Source organism: Symphalangus syndactylus, chromosome 13 (genome assembly GCF_028878055.3).
Source record: "Symphalangus syndactylus isolate Jambi chromosome 13, NHGRI_mSymSyn1-v2.1_pri, whole genome shotgun sequence".
NCBI lineage: Eukaryota > Metazoa > Chordata > Mammalia > Primates > Hylobatidae > Symphalangus > Symphalangus syndactylus.
Genome location: NC_072435.2, coordinates 34855872 through 34871097, shown reverse-complemented (window position 1 = coordinate 34871097; position 15226 = coordinate 34855872). Strand labels below are relative to the sequence as shown.

At 49.6% G+C, this 15226-nt stretch overlaps 2 protein-coding genes across 2 annotated transcripts; both read left to right on the top strand.

Annotated features, from left to right (window-relative positions):
• Window positions 1-1377: 1377 nt before the first annotated feature.
• LOC134732116 (proline-rich protein 23D1-like) lies at window positions 1378-5100 on the top strand. The gene is made up of 4 exons (XM_063614854.1): window positions 1378-1647; window positions 2740-2804; window positions 3043-3110; window positions 3349-5100. Exons 1-4 carry the CDS (start codon window positions 1571-1573, stop codon window positions 3979-3981), a joined length of 843 nt encoding a protein of 280 aa, XP_063470924.1. The 5' UTR covers window positions 1378-1570; the 3' UTR covers window positions 3982-5100.
• A 4096-nt stretch (window positions 5101-9196) lies between these two features.
• On the top strand, window positions 9197-12919 carry LOC134732115 (proline-rich protein 23D1-like). Its single transcript, XM_063614853.1, has 4 exons — window positions 9197-9466; window positions 10559-10623; window positions 10862-10929; window positions 11168-12919. The coding sequence occupies exons 1-4, from the start codon at window positions 9390-9392 to the stop codon at window positions 11798-11800; spliced, it is 843 nt and encodes a 280-aa protein (XP_063470923.1). The 5' UTR covers window positions 9197-9389; the 3' UTR covers window positions 11801-12919.
• Window positions 12920-15226: the final 2307 nt, after the last annotated feature.

Genomic DNA, 15226 nt, shown 5'->3' with positions numbered 1-15226 from the left:
CTCATAACGATTACAGGTGGTCACAGGTTACAAGGGTAGTGATAATGGAATCACCACGATCTTGGTGATGCACCATCTAAAACTCCTGCCTTCCTCAATTCTGATCACAGAGATGAAGACCACATGAAACTCTTGCACATTTTCTTTCACGATTTGGCCTAGAAATGATACATCCAGTCTCCTGGATTTTAGAATGTCCATTTTGAAAATCAAGGAGATGAGGCCAAGACGGTCTTCTGTGTGTGCAGAATGAGATGAGAACTGCATAAATGTCTGAGGCAGTTATTCCATAATTCTCCTATTCACCAATTGTTTTTACACCCCAGATGGAAGGAAGGAAGGAAGGAAGGAAGGGAGGGAGGAGGGAAGGAAGGAAGTAAGGAAGCAGGGAAGGGGAAGGGAGGAAGAAAGGAAGTGCGGAAGGAGGGAGGGAGGGAGGGACAGAGGGAGGGAGGGAGGGAGGGACAAAGGGAGGGAGCGAGGGAGAGACGCAGGGATGGAGGGAGGGAGGCAGGAAGGGACGGAGGGACGGAGGGAGGGACGGAGGGAGGCAGGGAGGGAAGGGACTTAGGGAGGGAGGAAGGGAAGTGATGGAGGGAGGGTGGGAGGCAGGAAGGAAGGAGAAAATATCTGAAAGAAAGAAGAAAAGGAAAGATAGAAAGAGAAAATATCCACCGAAAACACAATGAGTTAACACCAATGGACTTTCTCCATTCAAAGAAGGGTCTGCACCCCAGGAACAGCCACTTCATCCTGGTTAAACGCACACACACACACACACACACACACACGCTTTCTTAGCACATTCAGAAATCCAATCCAAGTTTCCTTCGGGTCATCGTGAGATTCGCAGCAGTATTTGTCAAATGCTCTTAGATTGAACTCCTACAGCACCTTCTTACTTGGATAGGAAGAAAGAAGGCAGCTGATTTAGAAAAAATGGCAGGAATTCAAGGAGAGTCGCTCGGAGATGCTTGTGAATTTCCTTCCGCTTCTGTTCCCTTGACACTTCATTTCATATACATCACATGCCCCAGGACAGCCACTGTGAAAGTTAACATGTTTTTATTGCATGAAAATATAAAAGGCACACATTAAAATCTCTTTGAGCGATAGATGAATTGGGTATTACAGCAAGTGTCTATCATTATTAGGCAAGACCTAGAGGTTGGGAGGGGGCAGGAAACAGGTCGCCTGTTGATGGGATTAGGCAGCTTCTGTTGATTGGTCATCTATCGATTGAGCTATGGCTAAATCCTCCTTGAGGGCCCCTCCCATTGTCATACCGGGAACAGCCAATCACATCAGTTCCTGCTGACAAATCCCCTGGCTCCACACCCTGTTGACAGTATAAAGGATTCCCCCAAGAGCTCAGTTGTCAGAGCCTGATGCACCTGCCGCTGGCTGGCCACGGCCCCGTCGCTCCACAGCGCAAGTCTTCGGGAGCAGCTTTGGGGCTGACACCGCTCTCTCAAATTAAGTAAAGGATCCAGAAACCAAAAAGAAATCTTTGCAGGACACAGACAAACACTGGCATTGGCTGACTTGGAGAACCCTGGAAGTTTTCACCATGAAAGGTTCCCGGCGCCCAAGAAGCCCCAGTGATTCCTGCACGGAATCCAAGAGCGAACACGCGGGAGAGAGCGGGTGAGCTTTGCTATGTGCTGGGGACACCTGCAGGGTGACCTGCCTGTGGGGTGTGTGGGTGTGTGTTGGAGAGAGAGGGGAAGGGAAAGGAGACGCATGAACCTGCCATGAGATTGGGTGTTTTGAATTTGGGGCAAGAGGGAAGTGAGTTGCCCCTAAGTCATCACAAGGTGCTGGGAAGGCTTCTACAACCCAACCACACACATATCTCAGGGCAGCCCCACTTTCAATCCACCCAACCAGCTCCACAGGGAATGGGCTCTGTGGTCTGCAAGAAGGGAGATTGTAGGACCTGATGTCAGGAGTTCATGATCTACTGAGGAAAAAAAGAAAGAGCAGTTTCCCCCTTTTTTAATTTTTAATTTTTATATTTGTATTATTTACTGATTTATTTTATTGAGACAGCGTCTCACTCCGATGGTCCACACTGGAGTGCAGTGGCGCGGTTTTAGCTGACTGCAGGCTCCACCTCTGAGTCTCAGGCCATCCTCCCGCCTGAGCCTCCTGAGTAGGTGAGACCACAGGCGTGCACCACCGTGCCCCACTAATGTTTTGTATTTTTAGTAGAGACTAGGTTTCACCATGTTGCCCAGGCTGCTCTCAAACTCCTGGACTCAAGCAATCCTCCTACCTCGGCCTCCCAAAGTGCTGGGATTATAGGCGTGTGCCATCATGTCTGACAAATTCCTTCCTCTCTTCTTGCTTTTCTTGGAATCCTAAGACCCCGTTCCTATGTTACCTCTACAGACAGAGGTGCCACATTTCCGGCATCTCAACGTCTTTCTCCAGGTCCTCACACCCAAGGAGAGGTTTCTAACTCTCGCCTGCGTGAGCTCCTGAAAGGGTAAACTGCTCCCTGCGGGCACCGACCCTCCTTCCCTGCCTTTTCTTCACCCAGGGAAGCTCAGGTAGATGGGGTGAGAACAAGAACAGCTGGGAGTTAGGACAGATTGGGAGCAGGTCTCACAGGAAGTGGATGACGAGTCCGTGACCTTGAATGAAAGGCAGGGAAGTGGAGTGAATTCGTGGGGATTCGGGGAATTGGACGTCAGGTAACTGCCCGAAATCTGACTGTGTCTCTCTGTCCTACAGCTCCAGCAGCACGCAATCGAATGCCCCAAAACGCCAGAAAGTGGAGGAGCTGGGTCCTCAGCCAGGTGAGGCATCTTCTCTTTTTCATCCTGAGTCTCCTGCTAGGAAGCCTGTGTCCCATCACATCATGAGATGAGCAGCTGTGCTGTCCAGAGTGTCGGGAGCTTCCTCCTGCAGCTCCGTGGGCGGGTGTCCTGTACCTGGCTTCTTCTGCATTTGGTCTTTCTCACGGTGGCACCTTTAACCCTCAAGGGCATCCTGCATGACAAGGGCTTTCACCTGCACACTCTGCTCTCTCCACAGGTGTAGAACCAGCTCCAGTACAGCCAGGTCCCCACCACCCTGCACAGCAGCCCCTGGAGCTGCCCCAGGTAAGGTCGCTCCATCTAGGTGGGCGCGGGTGAGACAGGTCTGCCTGAGCTCCAGGCCCTAGGGGACTTCCAGGAAATGACCCTCCCAAGGGGCGTCAATGAAAGTGCAAATTCTGGGTGTCCCTGCAGGGTTTAATTTATGCCTGGGGAAGTTACCGACAGCTCTCCTGCCTTGGTCTGTCCCTGTTTGAGCCCCCCCTCAGAGGACAATGACTGACCCATGGCTTTTCTCCCCCAGGGCCCACAGCTTCCCCACAGGAAGCTGATCATCGTGGTCCTGGAACCAGGAATGCTCCTGCACCTGCGGCTGGGAGAGGAGGTCTTGCTGCTGGACCCACAGGGAGCCCTGCGACTCAGCCTCGTCAGTGTGCTCCTCCTGGTGGTCCCTGAGCAAGTCCTGATGTCCTTGAAGGATCTCTTGTACCCTGCCCATGCCCGCTGGCTCCTGTTCACGAGCACAGAGACTGTCTGGGAGATTGACATTGAAAATGGATCTGTGAGAGCCCAGAGAGCAGAGAATGTGTGCGTGGCGCCTTCAGTAAAAGAGAGTGAGGCTCCCCAAGGCTTCCTGCCCGTGATGGGACCCCCGTCAAACCTTGTGCATGGAATCGGCCCTTCTTCCCGGCGTGTCCTCTACCTCAAACCTTGCTACAGAGCCGCTGTGCCCCAGGGCTCGTCCCAAATGCCCAAGCCTAGGCCCTGGAGACAGGCTCTGCCTGAAGAATTCAACTTGGATCTCCATGGCCTGGAGCCCCTGCCCAACTCTGCCCTCAGACCTCTACCTCCCTCACCCAGTCCGGAGCCCACAATCTGCCACGAGGTTCTATGGAGGCCAATGTGCAAGGCCCGAAGACGTCTCTTCTCAGGCTGATGGGCCGTGAACCCTCAGGCACCAGATGGCAATCAGAGATGCTCTGTTCAGAATGAAGCACGCCTGCGTTTTCATGGTGTCTGCCTGCACAGGTGTCTCTGCTCCTCGGAGGAGAGATGCTGCGCGAGCTGGAGAGGTGGAGAAATGCTCCGTCCTCTCACCTGAACCTTTGCTCTGCCTCAGATGCTCTTGATTTGTATAAAAGAGCAACCTTGAGATTGGGGCACAAAATATTTGCAAATCTATACACGCAAGGACTGCTCATACCCAGAATACACGGAGACTTGTCAATACTCCAATGGAACAAACAAACGATTCTGTTCAAAACCCAGCAAGAGACTTGAGCAGACATTTCCTCAAAGAGGATGCAAACAAACACTTCAGAAAGTGTTCAGTATCCCTCCCCGGGGAAATGTATGTCAAATACACCTTGAAATACAACCGAGAAGCTCTTAGAGAAGCCACCATGACAATGCCTGACCGTCCCAAGCGCTGCAGAGCATGTGGAGAAAGTGGAACGCTCTGACAGTGCCGGTTGAAATCCAAATGGGACAACCCGCAGGGAGAAAGAGTTTCATTGATTCCTAATCAATGCAATAGGCACTTCTTGGAACCATCTTTCCCACCCTGAGATAGTTGTTCTAAAGAAATTAGAACTCATGTGGACAAGGTTGAGGGCAGAGGCTTCTAGCACCTGTCCTCACCATCGCCAAAACATGGAAGGCACTTTAATGTCACTCAGCAGTGACTAGAAACAGGAACTGTGACCCATTCTTTCAATGGGATGCAATTCAGCAATGAATGGGCTGGGATTTTTGTTTGTAAATTCAGTTCCAAGAATGAGTAGTGAATAAGTTGTTGGAACACTTGAAGGTATGTTTGGACTCTTAGGCTATGTGAGACTTATCCCGAGATTGTAACTCTCATGAAATTGACACGCACATCAAGCCTGTGTGATCGACATTCAGTTTCCAATTGAGGTTTGCTGTAAAACACATACTAGATTTTGCATCAGATAATGAAGCCTTGTAGCATGTATCTTATTCATCACTGCAATGTAAATTCTATTGCTGTTGATTCTATCTGTATTTCTTGGGTTAAATAAAAATGTTAAAATGATTTTCGTCTATTTGCGTTTATTTGCTTTAATGTGTTTGCCCAAAAATCTCCATTTCTGGGCCGGGCGAGGTGGCTGATGCCTGTCATCCCAGCACTTCCGGAGACCGAGGCGGGTGGATCACGAGGTCAGGAGATCGAGACCTTCCTAGCTAACACAGCGAAACCCCATCTCTACGAAAAAACAAATACAAAAAAATCAGCTGGGTGTGGCGGCGGGCGCGCGTAGTCCCAGCTACTCGGGAGGCCGAGGCAGGAGAATGGCGTGAAGACAGGAGGCAGAGCCTGCAGTGAGCCGAGGTCACTCCACTGCACTCCAGCCTGGACGAGAGTGAAAGACCCTGTCTCAAAAAAAAAGAAAACTAAATCTCCATTTCTGCCCACGCCCAGTACTTCCCACTTGTAAACCCAGCACATCGGGAGGCTGAGGGGCGCTGATCACTAGAGCCCAGGAGATGGAAACCAGCCTGGGCAACATGAGGAAACCCCATATCTAGACACAATGCAAAAACTAGGCAGGTGTGGGATCTCCCCACTCCAGAGGCTGAGGAGGGAGGATGCCTTCAGTCCAGGAAGCAGAGGTTGCAGTGATCTGAGATCGTGCCATTGCACTCCATCCTGAGTGACAGAGTGAGACCCGCTCTAAAAATAATTATAATAATAAATAAAGTAAAATGAAATAAAACTCCATTTCTACAGCAAATTGTTTTATTTCTGTTGGGTACAAGGCACAGATGGTAGAGCCCACAGTAAGTGGATTGAGAGGAGCTTTCTCCAGGCAAAAGAGCATCCGCCACTCCACAGATAACAGCACACACACACACACACACACACACACACACACACACACTCAAACAATCACAAAAGACATCTACGAGTCCATTTATACCCCCACCACAGGTCATCTTCAGATTTCCCCCAGCGTTTCTCAAATGCATGAGTTTGCACTTCTAAGGAGTCTTTTGTGAATAGATCCCCAGAGGTGGTCTCTTTGGACTATTATAGGGGAGTCACAAATAGAAACTCTCTCACAACATCTCATATGCTGCCCCCTTTTTTTTTTTGAGACACAATCTCCCTCTGTCATCCAGGCTGGAGTGCAATGGGACCATCTCAGCTCATCTCACTACAACTTCCGCCTCCCAGGTTCAAGCAATTCTCGTGTCTCAGCCTCCCAAGTAGCTGGGTCTACAGGTGCACCCCACCATACTTGGCTAATTTTTATATTTTCAGTAGAGTTGGGGTTTCACCACATTGGTCAAGCTGCTCTTCAACTCCTGACATCTGGTGATCCGCCCGCCTCGACCTCCCAGAGTGCTGGGATTACAGGCATGTGCCATTGTGCTCGGCATACTTCCATTTTTTAGGAGTTCAAACAAATTCTGGGTAACAATCCCCAAAAGAGTCACTGTAAAAGTCAATTCATTTTGTACTATGGAAACATTAGTAAGACACATAAAAAAAAATCATTTCAGCCAATAAATAAAGAGGCTAGAGAAAAAGTGAGAATCACTCTTATGCCATGTCTACTGGAATGGGTGGGGGGTGGGGCAGGGCTCTCCTGGCCCACCAGGAAGCACCAACACTAGCCGATCAAATGGTCAACAAACAGCATTCTTTTTTTTTTTTTCTTTAATTTTTTGAGATAGAGTTTAGCTTTTGTTGCCCAGGCTGGAGTGCAATGGCGCGATCTCAGCTCACCACAACCTCTGCCTCCCAGGTTCAAGTGATTCTCCTGCCTCAGCCTCCCGAGTAGCTGGGATTAAAGGCACGTGCCACTATGACAGGCTGATTTGTATTTTTAGTAGAGTCAGGGTTTCTCCATGTTGGTCAGGCTGATCTTGAACTCCCGACTTCAGATGACTGGCCCCCTTGGCCTCCCAATGTGCTGGGATTACAGGGGTGAACGACCATTCCACCCTGGACAGTATTCTTTACTGATGTATTTATTAATTCACTAACATGAATATTCTAACATTACAAACTAGGCCATTCAACACAACTATGTATTAAGATATAGTTAAGGAAAGAATGTACTAAAAGCGATTGGGAACATTAACATTGCTTTCCACACATTTTCTTTTTAAGAACGGACATGTGTTTATCACAGTTCTGGAGGCTGGAAGTCCAAGATGAGGGTGCCAGCATTATCTGGGTCTGGTGAGGACCCTCTTCCAGGTTGGAGACTGTCATATCCTCCCTGTCTCCTCTCATGGAAGGTGCTGGCGAGCTCTCTTCTGTCACTTTCAGAAGGGCACTAATCCCATCTACGAGGGCTCCACCTTCATAATCTCATCATCTCCCAATGGCCCCACCTGCTAATACCTTCACATTGGAGGTTTGAGGGTTAAAATTTAAGCCTAAAGGAAAAAACCTTTTCTTTTTGAGACACGGGCTTGCTCTGTTGCCCAGGCTGAAGTTGAGTGGCACGATCTCGGCTCTCTGCAGCCTTGACATCCCAGGCTCAAGCGATCCTCCCACTTCACCTTCTGAAATACCTGCGACTACAGGCACTTACCACCACACTTGGCTGATTTTTAAATTTTTTGTAGAGGTGGGGACTCGCTACGTTGTCCTGGCTGGTCTCTACCTCCTGGGCCCTTGGGCTCAAGCCAGCCTCCTGCCTTTGCCTCCCAAAGTACTGGGATCACAGGCATTAGCCATCACTCCTAGCCCAAGATATTAATACAGTAAATATTAACACCTATCTCGGATTGGATATCTCATAACGATTACAGGTGGTCACAGGTTACAAGGGTAGTGATAATGGAATCACCACGATCTTGGTGATGCACCATCTAAAACTCCTGCCTTCCTCAATTCTGATCACAGAGATGAAGACCACATGAAACTCTTGCACGTTTTCTTTCACGATTTGGCCTAGAAATGATACATCCAGTCTCCTGGATTTTAGAATGTCCATTTTGAAAATCAAGGAGATGAGGCCAAGACGGTCTTCTGTGTGTGCAGAATGAGATGAGAACTGCATAAATGTCTGAGGCAGTTATTCCATAATTCTCCTATTCACCAATTGTTTTTACACCCCAGATGGAAGGAAGGAAGGAAGGAAGGAAGGGAGGGAGGAGGGAAGGAAGGAAGTAAGGAAGCAGGGAAGGGGAAGGGAGGAAGAAAGGAAGTGCGGAAGGAGGGAGGGAGGGAGGGACAGAGGGAGGGAGGGAGGGAGGGACAAAGGGAGGGAGCGAGGGAGAGACGCAGGGATGGAGGGAGGGAGGCAGGAAGGGACGGAGGGACGGAGGGAGGGACGGAGGGAGGCAGGGAGGGAAGGGACTTAGGGAGGGAGGAAGGGAAGTGATGGAGGGAGGGTGGGAGGCAGGAAGGAAGGAGAAAATATCTGAAAGAAAGAAGAAAAGGAAAGATAGAAAGAGAAAATATCCACCGAAAACACAATGAGTTAACACCAATGGACTTTCTCCATTCAAAGAAGGGTCTGCACCCCAGGAACAGCCACTTCATCCTGGTTAAACGCACACACACACACACACACACACACACGCTTTCTTAGCACATTCAGAAATCCAATCCAAGTTTCCTTCGGGTCATCGTGAGATTCGCAGCAGTATTTGTCAAATGCTCTTAGATTGAACTCCTACAGCACCTTCTTACTTGGATAGGAAGAAAGAAGGCAGCTGATTTAGAAAAAATGGCAGGAATTCAAGGAGAGTCGCTCGGAGATGCTTGTGAATTTCCTTCCGCTTCTGTTCCCTTGACACTTCATTTCATATACATCACATGCCCCAGGACAGCCACTGTGAAAGTTAACATGTTTTTATTGCATGAAAATATAAAAGGCACACATTAAAATCTCTTTGAGCGATAGATGAATTGGGTATTACAGCAAGTGTCTATCATTATTAGGCAAGACCTAGAGGTTGGGAGGGGGCAGGAAACAGGTCGCCTGTTGATGGGATTAGGCAGCTTCTGTTGATTGGTCATCTATCGATTGAGCTATGGCTAAATCCTCCTTGAGGGCCCCTCCCATTGTCATACCGGGAACAGCCAATCACATCAGTTCCTGCTGACAAATCCCCTGGCTCCACACCCTGTTGACAGTATAAAGGATTCCCCCAAGAGCTCAGTTGTCAGAGCCTGATGCACCTGCCGCTGGCTGGCCACGGCCCCGTCGCTCCACAGCGCAAGTCTTCGGGAGCAGCTTTGGGGCTGACACCGCTCTCTCAAATTAAGTAAAGGATCCAGAAACCAAAAAGAAATCTTTGCAGGACACAGACAAACACTGGCATTGGCTGACTTGGAGAACCCTGGAAGTTTTCACCATGAAAGGTTCCCGGCGCCCAAGAAGCCCCAGTGATTCCTGCACGGAATCCAAGAGCGAACACGCGGGAGAGAGCGGGTGAGCTTTGCTATGTGCTGGGGACACCTGCAGGGTGACCTGCCTGTGGGGTGTGTGGGTGTGTGTTGGAGAGAGAGGGGAAGGGAAAGGAGACGCATGAACCTGCCATGAGATTGGGTGTTTTGAATTTGGGGCAAGAGGGAAGTGAGTTGCCCCTAAGTCATCACAAGGTGCTGGGAAGGCTTCTACAACCCAACCACACACATATCTCAGGGCAGCCCCACTTTCAATCCACCCAACCAGCTCCACAGGGAATGGGCTCTGTGGTCTGCAAGAAGGGAGATTGTAGGACCTGATGTCAGGAGTTCATGATCTACTGAGGAAAAAAAGAAAGAGCAGTTTCCCCCTTTTTTAATTTTTAATTTTTATATTTGTATTATTTACTGATTTATTTTATTGAGACAGCGTCTCACTCCGATGGTCCACACTGGAGTGCAGTGGCGCGGTTTTAGCTGACTGCAGGCTCCACCTCTGAGTCTCAGGCCATCCTCCCGCCTGAGCCTCCTGAGTAGGTGAGACCACAGGCGTGCACCACCGTGCCCCACTAATGTTTTGTATTTTTAGTAGAGACTAGGTTTCACCATGTTGCCCAGGCTGCTCTCAAACTCCTGGACTCAAGCAATCCTCCTACCTCGGCCTCCCAAAGTGCTGGGATTATAGGCGTGTGCCATCATGTCTGACAAATTCCTTCCTCTCTTCTTGCTTTTCTTGGAATCCTAAGACCCCGTTCCTATGTTACCTCTACAGACAGAGGTGCCACATTTCCGGCATCTCAACGTCTTTCTCCAGGTCCTCACACCCAAGGAGAGGTTTCTAACTCTCGCCTGCGTGAGCTCCTGAAAGGGTAAACTGCTCCCTGCGGGCACCGACCCTCCTTCCCTGCCTTTTCTTCACCCAGGGAAGCTCAGGTAGATGGGGTGAGAACAAGAACAGCTGGGAGTTAGGACAGATTGGGAGCAGGTCTCACAGGAAGTGGATGACGAGTCCGTGACCTTGAATGAAAGGCAGGGAAGTGGAGTGAATTCGTGGGGATTCGGGGAATTGGACGTCAGGTAACTGCCCGAAATCTGACTGTGTCTCTCTGTCCTACAGCTCCAGCAGCACGCAATCGAATGCCCCAAAACGCCAGAAAGTGGAGGAGCTGGGTCCTCAGCCAGGTGAGGCATCTTCTCTTTTTCATCCTGAGTCTCCTGCTAGGAAGCCTGTGTCCCATCACATCATGAGATGAGCAGCTGTGCTGTCCAGAGTGTCGGGAGCTTCCTCCTGCAGCTCCGTGGGCGGGTGTCCTGTACCTGGCTTCTTCTGCATTTGGTCTTTCTCACGGTGGCACCTTTAACCCTCAAGGGCATCCTGCATGACAAGGGCTTTCACCTGCACACTCTGCTCTCTCCACAGGTGTAGAACCAGCTCCAGTACAGCCAGGTCCCCACCACCCTGCACAGCAGCCCCTGGAGCTGCCCCAGGTAAGGTCGCTCCATCTAGGTGGGCGCGGGTGAGACAGGTCTGCCTGAGCTCCAGGCCCTAGGGGACTTCCAGGAAATGACCCTCCCAAGGGGCGTCAATGAAAGTGCAAATTCTGGGTGTCCCTGCAGGGTTTAATTTATGCCTGGGGAAGTTACCGACAGCTCTCCTGCCTTGGTCTGTCCCTGTTTGAGCCCCCCCTCAGAGGACAATGACTGACCCATGGCTTTTCTCCCCCAGGGCCCACAGCTTCCCCACAGGAAGCTGATCATCGTGGTCCTGGAACCAGGAATGCTCCTGCACCTGCGGCTGGGAGAGGAGGTCTTGCTGCTGGACCCACAGGGAGCCCTGCGACTCAGCCTCGTCAGTGTGCTCCTCCTGGTGGTCCCTGAGCAAGTCCTGATGTCCTTGAAGGATCTCTTGTACCCTGCCCATGCCCGCTGGCTCCTGTTCACGAGCACAGAGACTGTCTGGGAGATTGACATTGAAAATGGATCTGTGAGAGCCCAGAGAGCAGAGAATGTGTGCGTGGCGCCTTCAGTAAAAGAGAGTGAGGCTCCCCAAGGCTTCCTGCCCGTGATGGGACCCCCGTCAAACCTTGTGCATGGAATCGGCCCTTCTTCCCGGCGTGTCCTCTACCTCAAACCTTGCTACAGAGCCGCTGTGCCCCAGGGCTCGTCCCAAATGCCCAAGCCTAGGCCCTGGAGACAGGCTCTGCCTGAAGAATTCAACTTGGATCTCCATGGCCTGGAGCCCCTGCCCAACTCTGCCCTCAGACCTCTACCTCCCTCACCCAGTCCGGAGCCCACAATCTGCCACGAGGTTCTATGGAGGCCAATGTGCAAGGCCCGAAGACGTCTCTTCTCAGGCTGATGGGCCGTGAACCCTCAGGCACCAGATGGCAATCAGAGATGCTCTGTTCAGAATGAAGCACGCCTGCGTTTTCATGGTGTCTGCCTGCACAGGTGTCTCTGCTCCTCGGAGGAGAGATGCTGCGCGAGCTGGAGAGGTGGAGAAATGCTCCGTCCTCTCACCTGAACCTTTGCTCTGCCTCAGATGCTCTTGATTTGTATAAAAGAGCAACCTTGAGATTGGGGCACAAAATATTTGCAAATCTATACACGCAAGGACTGCTCATACCCAGAATACACGGAGACTTGTCAATACTCCAATGGAACAAACAAACGATTCTGTTCAAAACCCAGCAAGAGACTTGAGCAGACATTTCCTCAAAGAGGATGCAAACAAACACTTCAGAAAGTGTTCAGTATCCCTCCCCGGGGAAATGTATGTCAAATACACCTTGAAATACAACCGAGAAGCTCTTAGAGAAGCCACCATGACAATGCCTGACCGTCCCAAGCGCTGCAGAGCATGTGGAGAAAGTGGAACGCTCTGACAGTGCCGGTTGAAATCCAAATGGGACAACCCGCAGGGAGAAAGAGTTTCATTGATTCCTAATCAATGCAATAGGCACTTCTTGGAACCATCTTTCCCACCCTGAGATAGTTGTTCTAAAGAAATTAGAACTCATGTGGACAAGGTTGAGGGCAGAGGCTTCTAGCACCTGTCCTCACCATCGCCAAAACATGGAAGGCACTTTAATGTCACTCAGCAGTGACTAGAAACAGGAACTGTGACCCATTCTTTCAATGGGATGCAATTCAGCAATGAATGGGCTGGGATTTTTGTTTGTAAATTCAGTTCCAAGAATGAGTAGTGAATAAGTTGTTGGAACACTTGAAGGTATGTTTGGACTCTTAGGCTATGTGAGACTTATCCCGAGATTGTAACTCTCATGAAATTGACACGCACATCAAGCCTGTGTGATCGACATTCAGTTTCCAATTGAGGTTTGCTGTAAAACACATACTAGATTTTGCATCAGATAATGAAGCCTTGTAGCATGTATCTTATTCATCACTGCAATGTAAATTCTATTGCTGTTGATTCTATCTGTATTTCTTGGGTTAAATAAAAATGTTAAAATGATTTTCGTCTATTTGCGTTTATTTGCTTTAATGTGTTTGCCCAAAAATCTCCATTTCTGGGCCGGGCGAGGTGGCTGATGCCTGTCATCCCAGCACTTCCGGAGACCGAGGCGGGTGGATCACGAGGTCAGGAGATCGAGACCTTCCTAGCTAACACAGCGAAACCCCATCTCTACGAAAAAACAAATACAAAAAAATCAGCTGGGTGTGGCGGCGGGCGCGCGTAGTCCCAGCTACTCGGGAGGCCGAGGCAGGAGAATGGCGTGAAGACAGGAGGCAGAGCCTGCAGTGAGCCGAGGTCACTCCACTGCACTCCAGCCTGGACGAGAGTGAAAGACCCTGTCTCAAAAAAAAAGAAAACTAAATCTCCATTTCTGCCCACGCCCAGTACTTCCCACTTGTAAACCCAGCACATCGGGAGGCTGAGGGGCGCTGATCACTAGAGCCCAGGAGATGGAAACCAGCCTGGGCAACATGAGGAAACCCCATATCTAGACACAATGCAAAAACTAGGCAGGTGTGGGATCTCCCCACTCCAGAGGCTGAGGAGGGAGGATGCCTTCAGTCCAGGAAGCAGAGGTTGCAGTGATCTGAGATCGTGCCATTGCACTCCATCCTGAGTGACAGAGTGAGACCCGCTCTAAAAATAATTATAATAATAAATAAAGTAAAATGAAATAAAACTCCATTTCTACAGCAAATTGTTTTATTTCTGTTGGGTACAAGGCACAGATGGTAGAGCCCACAGTAAGTGGATTGAGAGGAGCTTTCTCCAGGCAAAAGAGCATCCGCCACTCCACAGATAACAGCACACACACACACACACACACACACACACACTCAAACAATCACAAAAGACATCTACGAGTCCATTTATACCCCCACCACAGGTCATCTTCAGATTTCCCCCAGCGTTTCTCAAATGCATGAGTTTGCACTTCTAAGGAGTCTTTTGTGAATAGATCCCCAGAGGTGGTCTCTTTGGACTATTATAGGGGAGTCACAAATAGAAACTCTCTCACAACATCTCATATGCTGCCCCCTTTTTTTTTTTGAGACACAATCTCCCTCTGTCATCCAGGCTGGAGTGCAATGGGACCATCTCAGCTCATCTCACTACAACTTCCGCCTCCCAGGTTCAAGCAATTCTCGTGTCTCAGCCTCCCAAGTAGCTGGGTCTACAGGTGCACCCCACCATACTTGGCTAATTTTTATATTTTCAGTAGAGTTGGGGTTTCACCACATTGGTCAAGCTGCTCTTCAACTCCTGACATCTGGTGATCCGCCCGCCTCGACCTCCCAGAGTGCTGGGATTACAGGCATGTGCCATTGTGCTCGGCATACTTCCATTTTTTAGGAGTTCAAACAAATTCTGGGTAACAATCCCCAAAAGAGTCACTGTAAAAGTCAATTCATTTTGTACTATGGAAACATTAGTAAGACACATAAAAAAAAATCATTTCAGCCAATAAATAAAGAGGCTAGAGAAAAAGTGAGAATCACTCTTATGCCATGTCTACTGGAATGGGTGGGGGGTGGGGCAGGGCTCTCCTGGCCCACCAGGAAGCACCAACACTAGCCGATCAAATGGTCAACAAACAGCATTCTTTTTTTTTTTTTCTTTAATTTTTTGAGATAGAGTTTAGCTTTTGTTGCCCAGGCTGGAGTGCAATGGCGCGATCTCAGCTCACCACAACCTCTGCCTCCCAGGTTCAAGTGATTCTCCTGCCTCAGCCTCCCGAGTAGCTGGGATTAAAGGCACGTGCCACTATGACAGGCTGATTTGTATTTTTAGTAGAGTCAGGGTTTCTCCATGTTGGTCAGGCTGATCTTGAACTCCCGACTTCAGATGACTGGCCCCCTTGGCCTCCCAATGTGCTGGGATTACAGGGGTGAACGACCATTCCACCCTGGACAGTATTCTTTACTGATGTATTTATTAATTCACTAACATGAATATTCTAACATTACAAACTAGGCCATTCAACACAACTATGTATTAAGATATAGTTAAGGAAAGAATGTACTAAAAGCGATTGGGAACATTAACATTGCTTTCCACACATTTTCTTTTTAAGAACGGACATGTGTTTATCACAGTTCTGGAGGCTGGAAGTCCAAGATGAGGGTGCCAGCATTATCTGGGTCTGGTGAGGACCCTCTTCCAGGTTGGAGACTGTCATATCCTCCCTGTCTCCTCTCATGGAAGGTGCTGGCGAGCTCTCTTCTGTCACTTTCAGAAGGGCACTAATCCCATCTACGAGGGCTCCACCTTCATAATCTCATCATCTCCCAATGGCCCCACCTG